At 38.1% G+C, this 22,885-nt stretch overlaps 1 protein-coding gene, 1 non-coding gene and 1 pseudogene across 2 annotated transcripts in view; 1 reads left to right on the top strand and 2 right to left on the bottom strand.

The window, feature by feature from the left end:
* Positions 1-22,885, top strand: part of LOC129399576 (uncharacterized) — a 378,786-nt pseudogene that overhangs the window by 185,420 nt on the left and 170,481 nt on the right.
* TMEM131 (transmembrane protein 131) overlaps positions 1-22,885 on the bottom strand; it is a 190,631-nt gene that overhangs the window by 80,079 nt on the left and 87,667 nt on the right. Inside the window, exon 5 of the mRNA XM_055119780.1 lies at positions 8,293-8,416. Coding sequence (XP_054975755.1) covers positions 8,293-8,416 — 124 coding nt within the window. The remainder of the gene's footprint in view (positions 1-8,292; positions 8,417-22,885) is intronic.
* LOC129400413 (U6 spliceosomal RNA) lies at positions 4,335-4,441 on the bottom strand. The gene has a single exon (XR_008627656.1). It is a non-coding gene; the product is annotated as a U6 spliceosomal RNA (small nuclear RNA).

Below are 22,885 nucleotides of genomic sequence, written 5' to 3' on the forward strand. Positions count from 1 at the left end.
TAAGGAAAGAGATATGACTCACAAAACATTTCTCCCCATTTTTAACAGTAGGAAAAAGCAATCTCCATATGACACTAAGGGAATAACAAAAATGGGGCTGAAACAAAATAGCAGTTAGGCTCAGACATGTATTCTTCCCTTAAGAATACATGTTGCTGTAATACATCCTTTTTCTTCTCTGTACTTCACTTTTTAAATTTAGTGAACTCAGAACATAAAACAAAATAGGAAAATAATAAGGTTAAGAATCTAACATTTTCTGTGGTAGTATCACACTGCATGGCCACAACTCAGTCCCTGCTGCGGTTCCCTCCGCCTCCCCTTTTCATCCTTTAGTGAGTTATGGTTTCTATCTTGATTCCTAAAATTTGATTTTGAGTTTAGTCTTTATTCCCATATACTAAACTCAAATATCAGCTGTCTACCAGTGACCTGTCTGGATGTCTAGGAGACATCTCAACTTGAACATAACCTTTGACCATATTCCTGAAGCCTGTTTCACCCTCAGACATCACACACGTTCCCATTAGTAATATATTACAGATTAGACAGTTGTTCCTCCCTATAGCCAAGGTGTGAGGTAGGCTGCATGATTTAGGTTTGTGTAAACAACTATACTATATGACGCATGCACAGTGACAAAATAACCGAATGAAACATGTCATAAGGATGACATAGGAAATATGTCATAAGCAACATGTGCTTGTATTAAAACAGTTGTCAACATAGCACTATTTCTCAAAAAACTAAAACAAACTAAGCCCAAAGTTATCATAAGGAAAAGAGTAACAAAGGCCATATAGGAAGAAAGTAACAGAGATCATATAGAAAAAAATGAAAAGGAGATGAGAAAAGTGGTTTGGACTGTGGGTGAAAAACAGGGACATTGGTGGAGGGAAGGTCACAGTAGTTGTGGGATTGGTATCGTAACACTAATGTCTCAAACATCTATATTATGAAAAACTTTGTAAATTGTGTTTAAGTTTAAAAAAAAGAAGATTGAATCAGTAATAAAATCTATCAACACAGAATCCCTCCCCACCAGCAGCAAATCAACTAAAAAAATTCTAAAAGATACTAAAAAAAATAAGTATCTTTCTCAAAGAGTTAACAAACCAAATTCAACAAACAGTTAAAAAAGACTATATACCAACATCACCTAAAATTTATTCCTGATAGTACAAGGATAATTAAACAGAGATTATTAATGAGAAATTGCATAGTAATAGAATGAAAGGTGAAAATAACATCATCATGCCAATACATTCAAAACCGCGTTTTTCCTCTAAATTCAGAAACAAGAATCTCGCCATTCTTAATCATCAAAGTACTGGGATGTCTAGTTTGAGAATTTAAGATAATAAAGACATTTTTAAGGCATCAGGATCAGAAATGAAGAAGTAAAACTTTCAACTTGCAAACAATATGATTATATACAGACAGAAAAACATAAAGATGTAAAACAAAAGAAAACAAAGAGTTCAAACTAATAAAAAAGTTCAGTGAAAATGGAAATTTTACACAATGACAATAAAACAAATGGAAAAAAAAATGATCTGACTTACAATAGCATAAAATATTTAAGAATAAATTTAACCAAGCAGATGAAATGAAAAGAAGATACTGATGAAGATACAATAAAATGGAGAGATATTCTGATCTTTTATTTAAAAAAAGGTGAAGCAGAATAGTTTTTATTGAATAAAACTTAGTAAATTGTGAGGTGGAGTGGGTCAAGGAAAGGAATAAGTGTTCAAGAGAAAACATAAGCTTGAAAAAGCAAGCAAAGAGACAAGCAAGAGATATATGTACATGCAAATTAATGTTTTAAAGTGTTCATATTACCCAAGTGTTCTACTCAATGAAATTCCAAACCAAATCATAATGAAATTTTTCACACAAACAGAGCAAATTTTAAAATATGCTGGAACCACAAAGACCCCAAACAACCAAAGCAATCATGAGAAAGAAAAACAAAGCTGGAGGCATTACACTTCCTCCCTTAAACTATACCACAAAGCTAGGCTATTAAAAACAGTATGGTAATGGCATAGACAGACTATAGAAAAGATTAGGGAATCGAGAAATGAATTTTTCAGTGTATAGACAACCAATACTTGATCAGGGTGCCAAGAACACTCAAAGGGCAAGAACGTTTGGAAGAGCAAATGATGCTGAGAAAACAGGATACTCCTAAGCAGAAAAATAAAACTGGACTTCTCACTGCTCCATTCACCAATGATTTTGAAAGACTTATTCAGACCTGATGATATAATAGTCCTAGAAGAACACATAGGGAAGAAGTTCCTTAATATTGCTTATGTAAATTTCTTGGATTTGACACCCAAAACAACAAAAGTTATGATCAAGAAGTGGGACTATGTCAAACTTAAAAAAAATTTTTTTAGTTTATTACATTGAGTATTAAAATGAGTGAAATGAAAGATTTTCATTTCAGTCAATGAAACAAAGTTTATCCTAGTTAGTTTATCTGAAAATTTAGTCAATCAAAAGTTTCAAGATAATAGAGGAAAAAACAACTTCTATTTATACCAACTATAGAAATGGGAAGAGATCCCACTTCTACCATTTTTATAGTGATAGCTTGACTCTTCTAAAATATTAAAAATCTGTATTCTTATAGATTAAAAAATTTATTTTCTTTTAGTAAAATGTTATTCTTTATTTTCATTTATTATTCATTCATTAATTTTTATCTTTTAATATCTGTATTATTTTAAATAAAATATTAAAATCTGTATTCTTACAGATATACAATAAATTACATCTTATGCAAATACTCAAAATATAGAAGCTAAAGAAAAATAGAACTAAACTTTGGTCTTCATATGATCTAATTTTAATCATAATCAGTTACAACTAATTATAGTAACCCAATCATTAAGAATTATGTACAGATAATAAACTATCAAACAACTACATCCCTTATTATCTTTAATTTTAGGTAGTCTTAAAACAGAAACATTACAAAGGGACTATTTGTGTGTGCTAAAATTGATTTTTAGCTAGCAATCATTCTATTCTATATTTGCCCAATTAGAGATGATACTATAAGTAAAATCTTCCATGAGCTAAAGAAAATTTTATTTTCAAAGAAATCAGATTTGATTAGGAATTTTGAAGTTGAAAAAGGAAATTTAGAGTCAGAGTAAACCCTTTCTTGGTCATGACCTCTCCCAGACTCTTAATTTTTCTCTAATGATTCTATCATAGGCATAACATTGAAATGGAGAAATAGGTTATATTTTTTTCCTTAAAGATTTCATTCTATTTCTCCCCTTCACTCTTTGCACATCTGGAGTCAATATTCTACTGCAGGAAATAAAAATGGAAAGCAAGATGAAATGGTGGTGGTGGGGTAGGTAGGAAAGGTAAAAGAAAATAGCATAATTTTGGCCATCTCCTTTGAAACAAAATCTAGAGTACCTAAATGTGGAGTTCAATAGGTAGATATTATCATTCCATAACTACTATGAAAAACAGATGGTCTTTCGTGTTCTCTTGGTACCTATAAATTTCATTTCTCTTTTAAAGAATTTTCTGAAAAGCTATTCTCTGGCATATGGTTCATGTGATAAATAAGTGCCTGGAAGAGTTTAGTTCAGAAATATCAAATTGCGGATATTTGATATTTGATGGAGAGACAGTACAGCCAGAAGGGCATTTGCTCTGCACGTCTGACTTGGGTTTGATCCCTGACATCCCATATGGTCCCCCAGGCACCGCCATGACTAATTCGTGAGCATAGAGCCAGAAGTTACTATTGAGCATGACAGGTATGATAATAAACAAACAATAACAACAACAACAAATCAAATATGCAGTTTGTTTTGTTTGGCCTGCACTTTTCAAAACTGAGTTTATTTTCAATGTGTGAAAGTTAGGAGATCGGGAGAAATTCCTGGTTTTGACTGTTTTGGGAAAAATAAGAAGACTGCCTGCCCATGGGCTGGCCCTCCCGTATGGCAACAACTGAGGCAAGTGAGGGCAGATCTCTCTCTGCAGACCACATGCTCTCCAGATTACCTGCTTTCCACTATTTCATTAATATGATGTAAATCAGTGGGGCTGTTTCTCACATTTATGCTGTCACTTTGACCCAATAAGAATCTGCCTGTAACTTTTCATGTAGCCTTTGCATTGTGACTGAGATGAAAGAAATACTGAAATATAAGACAAAAATACTGGTCTTCAACTAGATAGCTTGAATGTTTAGAAACAAGAGGATTACCAAAGTTAACAAATTTAAAATGAAATTGGTAGAGTGGCTGCAGTTTATCTTTTAATTTCTTTAAATTATTTTCATTTTTTTAAAAAATATGGAACGCTTCATGAATTTGCATGTCATCCTTGCGCAGGGGCCATGCTAATATTCTCTGTATTGTTCCAAGTTTAGTATATGTGCTGCCAAAGCGAGCACAAATTATTTCATTTTTTGCTACACTTAATCCACCATGTCTGTACATTGGCAATGCCTGAAGTTGGGTGTTTTCATTGATAGAGAAATTTATCTCTACATCCAGGTTGTAAAATGTGTATGTGGCACTCTGTGACTTAATATGACACAAATCACTGGTTAAATCAATAGAACAACCACACCTCGGTTCTTAGCACTAACTTCATAACAGCAACAAACCCAGTTTAGGGTCCAGTTCCTCAACTGTATAATGAGTATTAGATTAGATGTACATTCAGATTTTTCCCAGCACCGGAATCTCATTATTTGGGACCATTAGACATATTTATAAAAATTATAAAAAACATTTAAAAATTAATGATAAAATAACTATTCATTATAGTACACAAATTAAGATCCAATTTTTGGGTCAAATTTTTAAAAATTCATGTATTCTGGAAAAAATTATCATAAGTAAAAGTTTAAAGATTACTACTTATGGTAGTACCTGTAGAACCCTAAAATAGCCCCTAAAAAAGCACTGGTCTAATCTTACGTATGAAGAGATACCATGCCTGTGATTATTAATGTTACACAATTAAAGAAACTTTGCAGATGCAACTGAGGCTATTATTAGATAGTTGACTCTGAGTTCATTGAAAAGGAGACTATCCAGATAGTTTTAACCCAATGGCATCATTAAAGGATTGTCTCCACTGGTGACAGAAGAGAGAGATCTCACACACAGTGGAAATATACTATTGCTAGCTTGGAAACAGTAGCACTGTAACACTGTCCTCCCACTGTTCATCAATTTGTTCATGTGGGCACCAGTAATATCTCCATTTTTTTTCTTTTTTAATTTTATTGAATCACCGTGAGATAGTTACAAGCTTTCATGTTTGGGTTACAATCACACAATGATCAAACACCCATCCCTCCTCCAGTGCACCTACCCCACTACCACTATCCCCAGTATACACCCCCCCTTTTCCACCTTCCCCCTGCCTCCATGGCAGACAATATTCCCCATACTCTCTCTACTTTTGGGCATTATGGCTTATAACACAGACACTGAGAGGTCATCATGTTTGGTCCCATTGTGAGACTTGTTGTTACTGTTTTTTGGCACATCGAATACACCATGGGGAGCTTGCTAGGTTCTGCCGTGCGGGCAGGATACTCTTGGTAGCTTGCTGGGCTCTTGGAGAGGGGCAGAGGAATCGAACTTGGGTCTGCGGCGTGTAAGGCAAATGCCCTACCCGCTGTGCTATTGCTCTAGCCCTACATTTCTGTAGGCCTCACTGCCTTGGAAACAGTGAGATAAGAATTGTAGGTGTCTTAAGAGACTGAGAGAGGCCCCTAACCAACATCCAGCAATCAAATACAGGCCTTAGTTCTACAATCATAAGAAACAGTCAACTTGAAGGAACTTGAAAATGAATTTTCCCTTAGGCTCTAGTAAGGATTCAGCCAACTGATCCTTGAAGATGTCTTTAGCTTCAATTTCACGGAGGGTTCTGCCTATATTTTCTTTCATGTTCCTTACTGTAGGATGACATTACTTTGTCCTTTCCCTCCTTGCCACAAGTAGCTTGTCCCGGTTTTACCCAGAGTTTAGGCTTACCCCAGTCACACCCATCAAGGTGTTCCTGAATCTCTCCCATCCCTTTGTTTAGCTATAATCACTTCTCCATGCTCTCTTCCCCAAAAGAGTTAATCCTCTGGCTTTCCCTTAATCCGACTCTGCTAATTTGCAAGGTCAGACCTTCCTAGGATACTGAATTTATATTATATAAGTTAATATTGCCTTTCTCTTCTTCTTGTGCCTTTTGAATAATTTACTTTAAAGCTATGACTGTTTTGTATAGACACAAGAAGACAATATTATGTTTTTATAACTTGGGAACTAATTGGCCTCGAATATTCCCTCCCGGGCCTCTGCTTTCTCCACTTAAGCCTCAGTTGCCCTCAGTTCCTAGCACCCCAAAGTAGGGTCCCCGACGTGGGACAGGAAGGATCCAGGGCAAGCGGTGAGTTATGTGCTACCCTGGCATCGAGATGGGCCTGGCCAAAGTGCCTAATTCTTAACTATAAGTTAAGAGCTTGATCATAGACAAATGCTGTCATGATCCAATAGTAATTATGAGACTGGGACCCTGCCAGGGATAGGAAAGACTGATCTGGCCTGAGCACTGTAGTCTGAGATTGAGATGGCCCCAGGAGAGCAATTCTATAAGCTTTAATGCATCTCTTATTGTGTCCATACAAAATAATTAATATTATGAATTCTTATATGTTTGCTGGCTGAGGAGAAGAGAAACACATTCATGGGACTCCGCCCTTGGGTGGATCCTCCTGCTGAAAGAGAATTAAGTCCTAGGAGAAGCATCCCCTAAGGGAAAGGAACCTTACCCTATTGATGGTGACCACACCTACGTGTATGCCCCAACCCCCTGATGCTGTGGAGATTTAACTAGGCTGTAAGAGTGGGTTGGGGGGCCAGATCCACGAGCCAAATCCACGGGGCAGATCCACAGGGAGAGACCCAGGAGAGCGGGAGAGAAGCGGAGGGAGAGAATGAAATAAACGGATCGAGCAACCAGTTTGGCCTTCTTCCTTCTTCCTTCCGTCGCCTGCCCTCGACCGACGGCACACACAACGGTTCTGGGGCACCGGACGCGGGCGGTGAGACAGAGCCGCCTAGAGAGCCCGAGAGTGCTCGCGCCCCTCGGCGTTCTTTAGTTTTTTACACCTTACGGATTCCAATCTGATATTGAGGTCTTTAATCCATTTTGATCTGACTTTTCTGTCTGGGATTTGAAAGAGGTGTGAGTTCTTTTTCAGCACCACTTGTTGAAGGGGCTTTCCTTGCTCCACTTCAAATTTCTTGATTCTATTTGAGGGACAATGTCAGTCAGGATATTCAACTCTATTGCACTGGTCTGCAGGTCTGTCTTTATTCCAATACCATACTAGTTTAATTATTATCACTTTGTAGTAAGGTTTAAAGTTGAGGAAGTTGATGGTTCTCATCTTCTGTATGAATTTCAGGGGTGTTTGATCTAATTCTTTGAAAAATGTCACAGATATTCTTAGAGGAACTGCATTGAATCTGTATAATGCTTTGGGGTGTACTGCCATTTTGATAATGTTAATTCTCCCAATCCATGAGCGGGGGATGCGTCTTCAATTCCTGTGTCCTCTTATTTCTTGAGGTAGGTTTTTGTAGTTTTCTCTGTATAGGTACTTTACCTCTCCAGTTAAACTGATTCCAAGATACTTGATTGTCAGAGGCACAACTGTAACAGGATTGTTTTTCAAATATCTCTTTCTTCCCTTTATTTTCACATAGGAAAGCCATGGACTTTGGTACTGATTTTGTAACCTGGCATTCTGCTATACAAATCTATTTTCTAGGAGCTTTTCTGTGGTCTTTAGGATTTTCTTAGTATATAGCCAATTGAAATATTAATTATAGGATTATGCTACTCTAAGCAAAGAATTTACTTAGGACTTATATGATGTTTGTGCTAATAAATGGGTGTTATTTCAAGTCACTATATTTGTGGCTTTTATTATGCAGCAACAGAAAGCTAATGGAGTGCTTAAGAATTATCTAAGATTAAGAAGCAAAAGTAGATAACTGAGTATGTGAATATTATAATTTTCAGAGTGCTGAAAGTTCCGAGTTGATCTGTTAATTGTTTCATGTTGAGAGAAATAATGTATAAGAATAGAAGTGATAATTCTGAAATGGGGAAAACTGAAATTCAGAATATAAAACATGCAAATTATGTACAGCAAAAAAAAAATAATACATCAATAAAAATCTAGATGTTTCAACTTCAAGAATTTTTAGCAGAGAAACTTACCCTATTTTGAAAAAAAGATGCATGAAAATGTGACGTTGTAGCAGATATTGATATTAAAGTAATAGTTTCTTCAGAACTAGGATTATGTAAGTAAACTTTTTCCATTTTTGGCATTCCAACTGGTCTATAAAACAAAAAGAAATTTGTCACAAATAATTCAAAGATAATTTCAGTTGAGTTCACTTTTAGTTGTTAAAAAATATTTTTACACAAATACATATTTAAGCATAATTATATTCAATTGGGTTATATTTAAAATTAATAAAATAAAGTTAGCCATTGAACAAATACTTAGTGGCAATTATACAGTCACATACTGAGACAGCTGCTGGAATAAAATAAATTAAGGCTCCACTTGGCTGATAATCTAGTAAGGAAGGAGGTAGCAAACAAAATGATCAGATCCTTAATTTCTTTTTGCAATACCCATCTTCCTTCTTAATTGTGTCTTCTCCCCAAATACCACTAATACAACCCCTTCAATTTAGATGAGAAACTGATTGACAAAGTTATGTAGCAGTTACGCCATATGAGTTAGAGGCTATTAATATTCTAATTTTATGAAGAATGCTGATGGACAGAAAAGTTAATTAACTTGCCCAAAGTTATACTTGGTACTAAATTTCAGTCCAGGCCAACTATTTCCTATGAACCTCTGTATTAACTTTCAGTTAAGTATGAGACTCTGCCTCCTTTCAGAGGAATAATATCACAGACACTGCAGTCCAAGAGGCACAGGATCATTTAATGAACATTAGGTGATTGCCTTAAAAGTGAAATCTCTCAGTATACAGACTATTAAGTACTTACACAGCTAGCCATATTTGTATAGGCTTCCTACCTCCCACAGTATCAGATAGCTGTGATTATAATTGCTGTAGTGCTCTCTAGTCATTTGTCACTAGTGTTCATTTTCTCAACATGAATTTTTGCAGCACCTTTAAGACAAGATTACATCATACATGTACTAGGTATTTCCTATATTAGCATAGAACAAGTGGTACGTGTGATAAGTGTGTATGGGTAAGCATGCTTTTCCACAGCTTGGCTCTCACTGATTGGTTAAAAACCTTTTCCCTAATATGAGATCTCTCAGTTTAAACCAGTTATCCTTGTGCTCTCATAATCTAAACCTTCCACTTCAGTAAGGCTGATTCCAATGACTCTCATGCCCTTACAATTTCTCTGCTCTATGTTTTTCTGATTATCTTCTGTGCCACTTCTAAACCATACTTTCTAACTTAAGAACCACTCTCTCTCAAGCTCTCCTTCCTCATGCCATCATATATTATTTTATTTGATATAATTTACTTTAGCTACAGTGATCCACAATTTTAAATACTGTCAATAGTGGGGCTACATGCGCACGACATTCCAACACCACAATTACCACCAGAGTGCCTGTTTCCCGCCACGGTCATCTCAAGGTCCTCCACTACCCCTGCCTGTCCTCCCAGCTCCACTTCATCATTTTCACCCCTCTCCCCACATGTCACTAAGCTCTGTTCTGTAGAGAAGTTCTTAGATTCTGTTACTTTTGGCCATTTGTTGTTTAGGTTTTTATACACCATGTAAGAAAGATCCTTTTGTTCCTGTCTCTCTCCTGGCTGACTCTGCTCAGCATGATACTTTCCAGTTCCATTCATGTAGTGAAAAATTGCACGATTTCACCTTTTCTTATAGCTGAGTAGCATTCCACTGTGCAGATGTGTACCACAAACACATACACAGATGTGGTATACGTATACCACATATAACTAACATATATCCATATATACACATATATACACATATATACACACATATAATCATTTCTTTATCCAATCATTTAATCATCTGTTTGGGACATTTGGGTAGTTTTTGGATTTTGGCTATTGTGTACAGTGCTGCAATGAACATAGGAGTGCAAAAAAATGTCTTTTCTGAAAAGAGTTTTTAAGCCCTTGGGACAGATATCCAGAAGTTGTATTGCTGGGTCATAAGGAAACTCAATTTTTTAGGGTTTTTGTTTGTTTTCGGGTTACACACAGTAGGACTCAGGGCTTACTCCTGGTTCTACTCTCAGGGGCCATTCCTAGTAGGGCTTGTGGGACCACATGGGATTCTGGGGAATTGAACTCGGGTACGCTGCATGTAAGGCAAGTGCCCTACTTGCTATTTTATTCCTTTACCCCTCATTTCTTAGCTTTGTGAGAAGAGTCCATATTGTTTTTCCAAAAACGTCAAACCAGTCAACATTTCCACAAGCAATGGATGGGGATTCCTTTTTCCCCACATACATACTGATACTAGTTGCTTTCATTCTTTCTGATGTGTGCCAACCTCTCTTGTGAGGTAATAACTCATTGTTTTGACTTGCATTTCCCTGATCATCAGTGATGCAGTGCATTTTCTCATACACCTCTTGCCCATCTATGTCTTTGAAGAAGCTTCTGTTCATCTCTTCTCCCCATTTTTTGATGGGGTTGGGTTTTATTTTTTTGTTTGTTTGTTTAAAATGCTTTTATATATTTTGGAAATTAGTACTTTTTCAGATGGGTGGTAGGCAAATTTTCTCCCATTCAATACAGTTTGCTATTTTGCTGTTTCTTTTGCTGTACAAAATCTTTTAAATTTGATATAGTCTCATTTATTTTTGTTTTTGTTGTCTTTACTGACAAATTTACCAAAATTAACAATTTGTGAAACTGGCAAATATGAGTAAAAATGCTATGAGCTACAAAAATCTCAATTGGAGTCATTAGTATAAATATAACTTATATGTACATCTATAAATATATACTCCTCCACTGATATGTTCACAGGAGCTTAGAAGCAAGGCACCCACCCATGGGCAATGAGCTATAATACACAGCACTACTGGCTACACTCAATGCCTAGGTCTGGGTTTCTAAATGACAGTCATACATTCAAAAACGGATCTTGGCTAATTTTAGATATGACATACAGAAGAAGAAAAGATCATCAGAGGACGGAATATTAACCCCACCAATGATTAACTATGAAGAAAAAGGGTACTTTTATAATTTACAGAATCTTGTAGGTAGTACATTAAGGAATGCTCAAGTTTAAAAAAGAAAACAATCTGGGACCCTCTGCTCCTAAAGACTATGATTAAGAGGTCTTCTAACCCATTTTGGCACCCAGAGCGGCTTCTTGCAGAAATGCATCTAGACTGTGAACTGAGCTAAAATATCAGAAACCCAAAACCGCGCTGCTGCTATTGTGGCTGTTCGAACTCAGAGTCTTCATTCTCATCAATGAAAAGAAATTATTAAATGATGCATTTTTAGCAAGCCTGATTGTTGGGGGAAAATTCCAAACAATAATAGTGAGTTCTCTATTGAAATATTGAATGTATTCAAAGTATAGAGAGAATAAAGTGAAGATCATTAGCTACTTAGGTGGGGGGGTGGGAGGGGAGTATATTGGGGTTCTTACATGTGCACTGGTCTGAAGGGATGGGGGTTTAACCAGTATATGACTGAGACTTAAACCTGAAAGCTTTGTAATTTTTTTCACGGTGATTCAATAAAATAAAAACTTAAAAAAAAAAAGAAAATAATCTAAAATATGCACATTACAGCCATTAGATGTTAAGGAGACTAGATAACATTATGTAATATTTCTGACAAAAATGTTTAGCTTGAATCTAGTTATGAGAAAATAATCAGAAAAATATAGTATGTGGATTATTTTATATGTTAACTGACCTGAACTACAAAATTTTCAATCTTATGAATGGGGATGGAATGGGATGAGAAAAGGAAAAAGGTAGGAAACAGTTCTAAGTGAGACACTTACCAAACAAATGCAATATATCATCTGATTTGATCTTGATTGGGGGTATGTATATTATAATAAACATGTTTTTAGCAATTAGATAAAGGAATACAAACTACATACAGATGATGCTACTGTATCAATAGAGTCTTTGTGATGATGGAATTATGGTAATGTAGAAAGAGTTCCTTAATTTTCATATATTGAAGAACTTAGGGACAAAGTATCATCTACTATCATAATAAAGTTTGCTTGTATGTTTTTAGAAATAAAGATGTGGCAAAGAGAAGTTGTTGGTAAATCTAGATAAAGATTATACACGTGTTCATCATATTCTTCTATTTTACTATGCTTTATAATTTTTAAAGTTGGGGAAATAATAAGATTTTTTGTTTAAAAATATAGGATAGGGAAAGTTACCATACAGAAGACAAATTAAGAAATGATAAGATTAGACCTTAGAATTATTTATGGACAATAAAATGGTCATCTTAAAAAAATTAGGAAGCGGGGCCGGAGCGATAGCACAGCGGGTAGGGCATTTGCCTTTGCACTCGGCCGACCTGGGTTCGATCCCCGGCATCCCATATGGTCCCCCAAGCACTGCCAGGAGTAATTCCTGAGTGCAAAGCCGGGAGTAAGCCCTGATCATCGCTGGGTGTGACCCAAAAAGCAAAAATAAATAAATAAATAAATAAAGCAATGGCCTTTCTGTATTATAACCAAACTTGAGCTACACAAAAAGAATGTGAAAAAAAAAATAGGAAGTATATCAAAAGAAAAATTGCCAACAAATAAGAATATGTAAGTCACAGAAGAGGAAGTTAAGAAAACAGTAAGTATATACAAAGATGGATTCCTGGAACTTACTAGCATTAAGAGAAATTAATAATAAAGCATCACATTATTTCTATGTAGCAAAATTAGAAAGCTGGCTAAGTTAAAGTATAGTGCAAATACAGAAACATGCACACACTGCTCTTAGGAATACAGAACGGCACAGTTGTTGACAAGAATGATCTGGTAAAACACAGAGATAAGAAATATACTCACACTCTGTGACTATCCCTCCTTCGTTTATAAAATCCAAAGAAAGTCTCATGGTAACTTATATGACCACCAGAAAACTTCTAAGAAGATTTTACTCGTGGTAGGGTTTTTCTGGGAGTTAGGGTGTTAAGAGGCAGCATGTATAAATAACCATCAAATGGAGAGATGATAGGCAAAGGTGGATACCTGCTGAGGTTAGAAACAACACAATCCTGCAAACAAGGGAGGAAGGGTAAAAGGACGAAAAGAGAGAAAGGAAGAAGACAGAAAGAAAGAAAAAGAAGGAAAGAGAGAAAGAAAAAAAGGAGGGAGAGAGGAAAGGATGGAGGGAGGAAGGAAGGAAAAAGAAAAGAAAAGGAAGAAAAGGAAAGGAAGAAGGAAAAACCAAAAAGAAAAGGATAGGCCAAAATAGCTTTTAGCAAGGTAAGCAACAGAATTAACTATGCAGGGGTGTGCAGTGCCACCCAGCAGCTCAACCTGTACCTGCAGGGCAAGTGCATCGGCAGCCTGATGGTGCATTCAGGCTTCCTGATACCACAAAACTGCCACTGTGCCTCTGGCTGGACCCCAACAACTTGGAACCAAATTTCCAGAGAAATTAAACGGCCAAAAATTAGGTATGTGGGAGTCACACCCACAAACCACCTCCAGCTCAGCTATACAAGCTCATTTATCGGCCTTGTTTCAGAGACCATAAATAAATCTTGAAAGAGATCAAAAGCAGGCTATTTAAGTGCATTAATGGCCATAATTCAGACTCACAAATGAATCTTGGAAGAGCAGCACGCTGCAGAGATGTCTCCCCATCCCACGCCAGGCTTATTTCATCTGGGCACCTTGGAGGAGGGCAGGTGTGTCCCTCCGCCTGCCCCAAATGAACCCAATCAACACCACGCTCATGGCCTCCCACACATGAGAATGAACCCGCTGAAAAACCCAGGTATATGGGACCAGTGACTGAAAACTCCAGGCTTCACTGAGTCAGGGATGGGCAACCTCTCCCCAACTCCCCACCTTCCGGTTACCTGGCAGTCATGCCCAAGAATTGCCTATGTGTGCCTATTAAGCACACTAATGGTGACGATTCAGAGACCCAAAAATGAATCTTGGAAGAGAGCAGCAGTACACTGCAGAGATATCTCCGGACTCCAAATATTTCAAAAATTTTAGAATTCCAGGAGCTTGTGGTCATTTTTGCAGCTGTATGTTATGAATCTCATACTATTCATAACAGGCAATACAAAATAAATTTAGCATCTGCCTGTTGGGCAGGCTTGGGTGGTAGTGGTAGGAAGATGTAATTGTGGTCGGACTGGTGTTGAAATGTAAACAATTACTGTGAAAAACTATGAAAATAATATTTAAATATTAAAAAGAATTAACTATGCATCAGGTATGGAAAACAGGTATAAAAATTTTGAACTTCCTCAAAAATTTAAAATACTGGTGGACAGAAATGACACTGGTGGTGTGTGTGTGTGTGTGCGTGTGTGTGTGTAGTGTGTAGTGCTTGAATGCTGTGTTCATGAAATCCTATCACAGATGGTATTTTAAAATTGTGAGCCACGGTGACTAAAATAACGGAATAATAAAAAAGCAACTACATGATTCAGCAATACTATTTCTTCCCAGGTTTAAAGAAAATGAAAACATTAGTCAAGTTATGGAAACAACCTACATGTTGATCAATGATGATGATTATAGAAGATGTGGTATATCCACACAATAAATATTATTCAATTACACAAAAGGACATCCTGTCCTTCGTGATACACTGATGTACACTGAGAGTGTTAGGCTAAGAGAAGTAAGTAATCGTGTATAATACTGTAATGTTCAAATTATAGACTAGAATGGCAGTACCAATGGCTGAGCAGACAAGGAAGACGTTGGTGAGAGGATACAAATTTATAATTAGAAGATGAGCAAGGGCTGGAGCAATAGTACAGTGGGTAGGGTGTTAGCCTTGCACACGGCTGATGCTGATTTGATCCCCTGCATCACATATGGTCTCCTAAGTACCACCAGGAGTAATTCCTGAGTGTAGAGCTAGGAGTACCCCCTGAGTATCACTGGGTGTGACCCAAAAAACAAAAAAATTTAAAAAATGAGTTAAGTTCTGATAATCAAGTGCATAACATGATTACAGTTAATTAAACTGTACTATATACTTAAAGGGTGCTAAGAGAGGGGCTGGAGTGATAGCACAGCGGGCAGGGCATTTGCCTTGCACGTGGCCAACCCAGGTTCGATTCCCAGCATCCCATATGGTCTCCTGAGCACAGCCAGGAGTAATTCCTGAGTGCAGAGCCAGGAATAACCCTTGTGCATCGCTGGGTGTGACCAAAAAAAGCAAAAAACAAAAAAAAAAGGTGCTAAGAGAACAATTTTACATGTTCTTACCACATAAAAAGAAGTGATAATTATGTGATGTGATGCAAGTGCTAGCTTAACATATGTTGGTCACACATAGTGATGATAAATTTTTCAATATATAAACAAATCAAACACTACTACACACTTTGAATGTAGTTATATATCTTAGTAAGACAGGAAAAAGAATAAACTACATCACACTGTTACACATATAAACGTATACATATATGTGTATATATGCACATAAGATATATATGTATATATACACACACTAAAAATTAGATAAAAATAATACCTAGCTGGGTGGCAGAAATGAAACTATATATCTACCATGCATTTTCCTGTGTACATATTGTATTTCTTATACACACACGGTAAAAATAATGTCACGGTAATATGATGAAAATACTTTTCGAGGTTAACACTAGTCCTTAATTGCTAAGCAACTTAACAGAAAAGTGAAATAAAACATTCTTTTGTTTATAGAGTGACCACAGGATGTCAAAATGGCTTTGCTATATGAGTTGCTTATTCAGGGTAAATGAACTGAAAGGCATTTACCAAGGACATGTATTTGAGCTGGCATGATGACAATGCTTCCTCATTTTTACAGTTGATTCTTATATATCAATCAATCCTGAACCCTAGTCAAAAGTGAGCCCCATATATTGCAATATGGTCCCGCAAGAATTTAATTTAAAAAGTACTTTTACAAATGCTATCTAAATCAGAATATCAGAGAAATAATAGGGTGGAACCAATAAATCTTAAATTTATTTATTATCATAAATAAACTAAAAGCTGATTGCACTGTCCAAGCAAAAAGTTTAATTTACTCCTTACCGATTTAACTAACCTTCTTCTTAGATTGCCGGGGGTGGGGTGGTGGTAGTGGTGGTAGTGGTGGTGGTGGTGGTGGTGGTGGTGGTGTGTGTGTGTGTGTATGTAAACCTCAAAATCAAAGGTTGATCAAAATTCCACATTACCAACCTCACTTCTAACATGTTATTTCTCTTAATTTTTATATATCCTTATTATCTAAATCAACATCAATTCACTAGGGGCTGGAGAGATAGTAGAGAAGAAAGAGTTCTTGCCTTGCATGAGCTGACTAGGGTTAGAGCCCTGGCACCCTATACAGTTCCCTGAGCACTGTCAGTGGTCCCTGAATGCAGAGCTAGGAGTAAGCCCTGAGCACTGGTGGGTGTGCCTCCCCCAGCACACACACACACAAAAACCCCTAATTCACTGCCATTCTATTAATTTCTTCCACAGCTTCATCTTGGATTATTTTAAATGTTTATCTCTTATAGAATCAAGTAACAGTGCATTTCCATATTATAAAAAATAAGTATGATCACATACATTACATCCACAAATTACTCTTTGCTGTACTCTATCAACAGGCAACACATTTTTAAGGTTCACTTTACACTCCACTTAAGAGTTCCTTTATAGTGAGAACATAAAGTTTAGTTTCCTGATACTTCTAAGACCTACAGCAAGTGATATGGCCCTTCTGAGAGCCTGTGCAGTGCAGAGAGGACACAACTTCTTGCTAAAAGTGGAAAGAGTGTGGAGAAGATGGAGCCCTTGAAGGGACCCCTGGAGAGAACAGATGGCGCTGATATATTCACTGCTAAGAAGGCTGTGCCTACGGCAGCCCTGAAAGGTAAGATTAAACAGGAGGGTTTAATCTGTTTAGCTTAACTCAGGAAAGAAAAATGTGGTCCAAAATCACTCCATGGCTTATAGACCATCACTACAAGCACAAAAAACATCTGTGCTTTATAGTCTATCATAAGGGAAAACCTCAGACAGAACCCAGCCTTGGGCCCTGTGAAAGGGAGAAAGGAAGAGCCAGAAGTATATTCGTAACAACACATGTAGGGTTGTTAGGAAGCAGAGAGTGGAGTAACCTTAGAATTCCTCAAATCAAGAAGCCCTTGTGGGCTACAGAGATAGTTTGGGAGTAAGGTATTTGCACACAGCCAACCCTGATTCAACTGCCTGATTGCATATGACCTCACCAAAAATCACCAGAAGTGACCCCTGAATACAGAGCCAGGAGTAAGCCCTGGGCACCTCCACGTATGGCCTTCCAAGACACAAAAAGAAAAACCAACCAAATAAAACAGAACAAAAGTACTCCCAACATGTGAAATTTCTCTTGCCTGAGATGGAGTTTCTTAGGAGCTAGACCCCATGGGCTTATCAATCCTAGGTTATAATTTAGGGACCAGGAAACCACTAGGGAAGTAGCCACAGACCTACCTGGGGCCTCAAACCATGGCCGCAAAGCTTCAGGAGGGTAACATTCTTCCTCAAGGGTGTGTGTGTGTGTGTGTGTGATGCAGAATTAGCAGTACACAGAAATATAAATGTTTTCCTTCTATTCTGAAAGTTTGATTATGTTCTTCCTTTAAGAGGTATGTTCTTGGGGCTGGCGTGATAGCTCAGCGGGTGAGGCATTTGCCTTGCACCCAGCTGACATGGGTTCAAACCCGGGCATTCATTATATTCCCCCAAGCATTGCCAGGAGTGATTCCTGAGTGCAGAGCCAGAAGTTACCTCTAAACTTCACCAATTGTGGACTAAAGAAAAAAAAAAAAAGAAAGAAAAGAGAAAAAGAAAAGAAAGAATATGTTTTTTACAATTCAATCTGGTCAAATAACTGCCAATCAGGTCATTTATCCCTCTTTGAGTTGGTTTTCAATATTTTTCCTATGATCTCAGTGCCATCAATCCCACGTAAATAAGACAGGGTATAAGTTGGAGAGGTAATTTGGGAAATTGTTTAAGAAGAAAGGACTGATGATGGCCTACTGCAGGAGAGGACTTGAGGGGCTGAAAGAAACAAGAAAGGGTAGATCAGAAACTCTGCCATGCTTTTAAGGCTGACTTTACCCTTTCTTCTGGAGACCAAAGCGGAAAGGTGTTGGGGCACCTCACAGAAATAAACCCTACCTCAGAGGTGAGGGGTCATCTATTTACACTGTTCAAAGGAGCCTGGAGTAACAAGAAGAGAAGGAAGATCTCCCTGAGAAGAGGGGCAGGCTCTTCCAGTCCTGCCTGCTCTGGGAGACAGCAGGCTTCTCACGCCCCGGGCAGCCACACCACAGTGAGCAGAAGGAGCTCTCTGGACCGCGCACCTGCCCCTCAGTCTCCTAGTTCCCTCAGTGACTGATGCGAAGAGCCCAAGAGAAAAATGGGAATCCGAAGAGAACAGGTATCATTAGCCATATAAAACTAATGGTTGAATACATATTTATATTAATTTTCTATGCTACCTCGGCACATGCATCAAGTAACAGCACAAGTAACATCCACTGATTTGTTTCAATTCTTTAAGGCAGATGTTTAAACACAGCATGGCATTTTATTCTTTCAAGGTATTGCTCTCAAAACACAAAGTCCTCTTTCTTCTAAGCTGATTCAAGTTGGCAAAATTTAGGCTGCTCTGAGCCACTTGTCATATGCCTTCCAATCCCTTTCCCACTGCCCTTCATTTCCTAAACCAGCACAAAGAAATTTCCTTGCATCAATACTTCACACTTCCTATCTCCAGCATTTATCTCTGACTGCTACAGAGGGTCATGTGAGTACCAGGTCTGATACTCTCCTTATCTATTTCTGTATGCTTATGGACTCCACATGGCAGAGCTCAAGGGCTACTTCCAGCCCTGTACTTTGGAGCTGCTTCTGGTATCTCTGGGTGGGGGTGTGTCGGGATCAAATGGGGATCAAACCACTTGCAAAGCATGTACTCATCTCTTTGAGCTATCTCTCCAACTCGTCATCTCTCTCTCAATCTTAAAGATCCATTTGAGACCTCAAATATTTTTGAAATTCTTTACAGCAACATCTACTTTACAGTGCTTAAATATAACCAGGAGAATGTGTATATATGCACACTGGAGGTTTTGTATTTAAAAGATCATCTGAGAATTTTTCAGCATGCATGCCTGTTTGGTGAAACAGGTACAATTTCAAAATAAAACAAAGATTTTTCAAAAATGCTTGCTGGTGTTGGTTCTGTCTGCTTCTACTATTAGCTGTTTCAAAGACAGAATTAGTGCCAAAGGGGATACTGTGAATTATTTATAGAGAAACCAAGTTGAAGCGAACATACAGCTGTTTTCTTTGTTGTTAAAACAGTAGTACTGACTAACTGTCCACACATTAGGGAGATTAAGCCCAAAAGAATCAGAAAAAACAGCTATGAATTAGTCTAATTTGGAAAATAAGCACAATATTGTGGTTTATGGCCAGTTTCTTAAATCATAGGAGATGACAATGGAATGGCAGGTAACAGCTGAAGAAATGGTTGAGCAACTGCCCTAGACAGACCAAGTGAGTGACAGTGACACAGCACTCTATTAAATACTAACTTTGGCCCAGATGCTCAGCCAATCAATATGCAGTACTTTGTCCTACTCAATTATCACAAAATCCAACCATCCTCCCCAGTGAATTTTGATTAAGGGTGAGCTGGGATATTAGTGGAATAGTTAAAAATGGAAAAACTAGAGGCCACCAAACATTCCTACAGAAAAGCTGGCTGATTTGATTTTCTTAGAAAACCAGAGGCTGATTAGTGGCAAATGCCTTTCACAAACTGAATTTAATTCAACAACAAAGACCCCTACTTTTAGTGAGTCTATCCAATTTGATTTTTCAGAACCATTAAATTTCTATTTAACATTTTAGGTTGAAAATCAAGATTTTTCTTCCCTTAATTACATAAACCAAAGGACTCAGTAACCAAGTTTCCACCCGAAAATCATGTAGTCTATAATAAATGTTTTTTAAAACAAGTTGTTATGGAAACAGAAAAATATTTACCAGCACTGGCATAAATAACCAAGAGGAGCAGAGGAAGAAGGGGGAAACAGTCATGACTAGGTTGCTCCAACTAGTCACCACAAGAGTGCAGGAGAAGAGGGGGAAAAAAAGGATGAAGAAAACATGGGGGGTGGGCAATAGGAGTAGAATTAGAGAATAAATGAATAAACTTAAAAAGAAAGAATGAAGAAAGCTAACAGAATTGATGTGTCGGGAAGTTCTAGGGAGCAGTATGGACGGTCAGGTTAGTGACGGGAGTCAGGCACCCAGAGCAATCGGCTTCCTGAAGGGTGGGACGCCTCCCCAGAGGCCTGAGTGACAGGCTAACACACCCTGGCGAGGTCACTGCTATCGACTATTCAATGACTCCAGGTACTGCAGATGGAGTTATGAATTAAAAGTGACTTCTATTTTTTTCTTTCTTTTTTCGGGGGAGGTGGGTGGGCTGTGCTTGAGGCTTATTCCTGGCTCTGTGCAGGTTTAAGGGATCACTCCTGGGGGACTACGTGGGGAATGGGGACTGTACACGGGTAACCAGATGCAAGACAGGCACTCTACCCGCTGCACTATCTCTCTGGCTCTAAGAGCAACGTCTGACTTAGCAAAAATGACCACTAGTTGTGGAAATAATCCACAGATGACATTAGGTGAAAGTTCTGTGCACAAATCAAAGAGATAAACTATGGGAGTTCTATTAATAATTTCTGGAAAAATATTATAAGGTGCTTTGTTAAGGCTATTTCTTCTCAAATTCTAAACCACATAACTAGTCAACATAACATCTATGGAGTGGGTATCAGTACACTGAAGGATCAAGAAGAAAAGAGAGCCAGTGTTTAGGCTCTCTTCCCAAACGGGAGTGACAGGAGTCAGGCACCCAGAGCAGTCGGCTTCCTGAAGGGTGGGACGCCTCCCCAAAGGCCTGAGTGACAGGCTAACACACCCTGACGAGGTCACTGCTATCGACTATTCAATGACTCCAGGTACTGCAGATGGAGTTATAAATTAAAAGTGACTTTCAGCATTTCCCAAAGTGGGCGATCCCTGGGGAGTGCCAGGCCAGGGGAAGGAGAGAGGGATGGTGCTATGGATGTAGCTGTGTAGGTGTTTCCAGTTTGTTCCCTTGGAGGTACATTTCCAGGGGGCACTGAGCACCGATTTTTTTTTTTCTGGAAAGGGGGACATAGGTCAAAGAAGTTTGGGAACCTCTTATTTAAGTAACACAGCAAAAACACTTAAAAACAGAAAACTACTTTCACTGCAGCACTAAAAAATTAGTGAAGAAACACATGCTGTGGCAAAGATAACTCATGTTTATTTATCTTTTGGGGGAAGGGGGCATCCTCGCACTGTGTGGTTGGCCCGAGAGCCACTCCCAGCAATAGCAGGTCTGGCTGTGGGGCAACAACCTGAGCCACCAGGGCTATACAGAGCGGTGCTTGGAGTGGGCTTGGTGTCCTGTGGGAGACGCTGAATGCAGAGCCTAGTGCATGAAGAAACAGGCGCCAGTCCTCTGAGCCAGCCTCTAGCTCCATGTGTATGTATAGTGGCTGGCTGGTCTACCTGGGGAGCACACATCAAAGGAAACAACTAGAACAATAACCAATAGACTGACAGAAGTTAGTAAAATATAAATAATACATAATCTAACTCCTTTCTAAATGTTTAATTACTGTGTTTTCAAGTATTATAAAGTCCCTTTTCCTTATGACCCCAAACCTGGACAAATCAGAGAGTCTGTACATTCTTTCTTAGGTTTAGTGAATTCAAATCGTGTACATGTACCCCAGCTTCACACCTTAATCTCACCCAGTCACATACAATTAAGCCCATGCCAGTCTTCTTTTTCTGCTCTCTTGTCATTTTCTGATATGAGAATGCACTGACTCTCTCCAGGAAGTCTCACTATCTGAGTTATTGTAAAGCACTTTAGATCTCCTTAATGCATGTTCAAGTAACATCATCAATCTTGACATCTGAAACAAATTCTGGGGATAATTCCACCTTTGTGGGGTGAAACAACACCATGAAAACAGAAGGGAGGCAATTTCCACTTCCTCTAGGCTGACTGGGAAGGCTTGCTTTACAGAGGAAGAATGCACTATATCACATGGAAGGTTTTCAGGAATTCAAAGGACCTAAGAGGTTTGCAAAGGTTTTCTATTGGAAGCACAATCCACACCAAGAATCTCTGGTGAAACCCTAATAAATAGTAAAACACAGGGAAGAAATGTCCACTACCACACCTTCTCTCTACTTGACCGGTGGGCTAGATGCTATTGCATTAATGAGTTTTTTTTTTGTTGTTTTTTGCTTTTTGGGTCATACATGGTGATGCACAGGGATTACTCCTGGCTTTGTACTCAGGAATTACTCTTGGTGGTGCTCAGGGGACCATATGGGATGCTGGGAATTGAATCTGAGACAGCTGTGTGCAAAGCAAACATCTTACCCACAGTAATATTGATCCAGCTCCACTATGAGATTTAAAACAACAACAACAACAACAGCAGCAGCAGCAACAACAACAAAATAGAGC

This window comes from Sorex araneus, chromosome X (assembly GCF_027595985.1).
Source record: "Sorex araneus isolate mSorAra2 chromosome X, mSorAra2.pri, whole genome shotgun sequence".
In the NCBI taxonomy this organism is placed as follows: domain Eukaryota; kingdom Metazoa; phylum Chordata; class Mammalia; order Eulipotyphla; family Soricidae; genus Sorex; species Sorex araneus.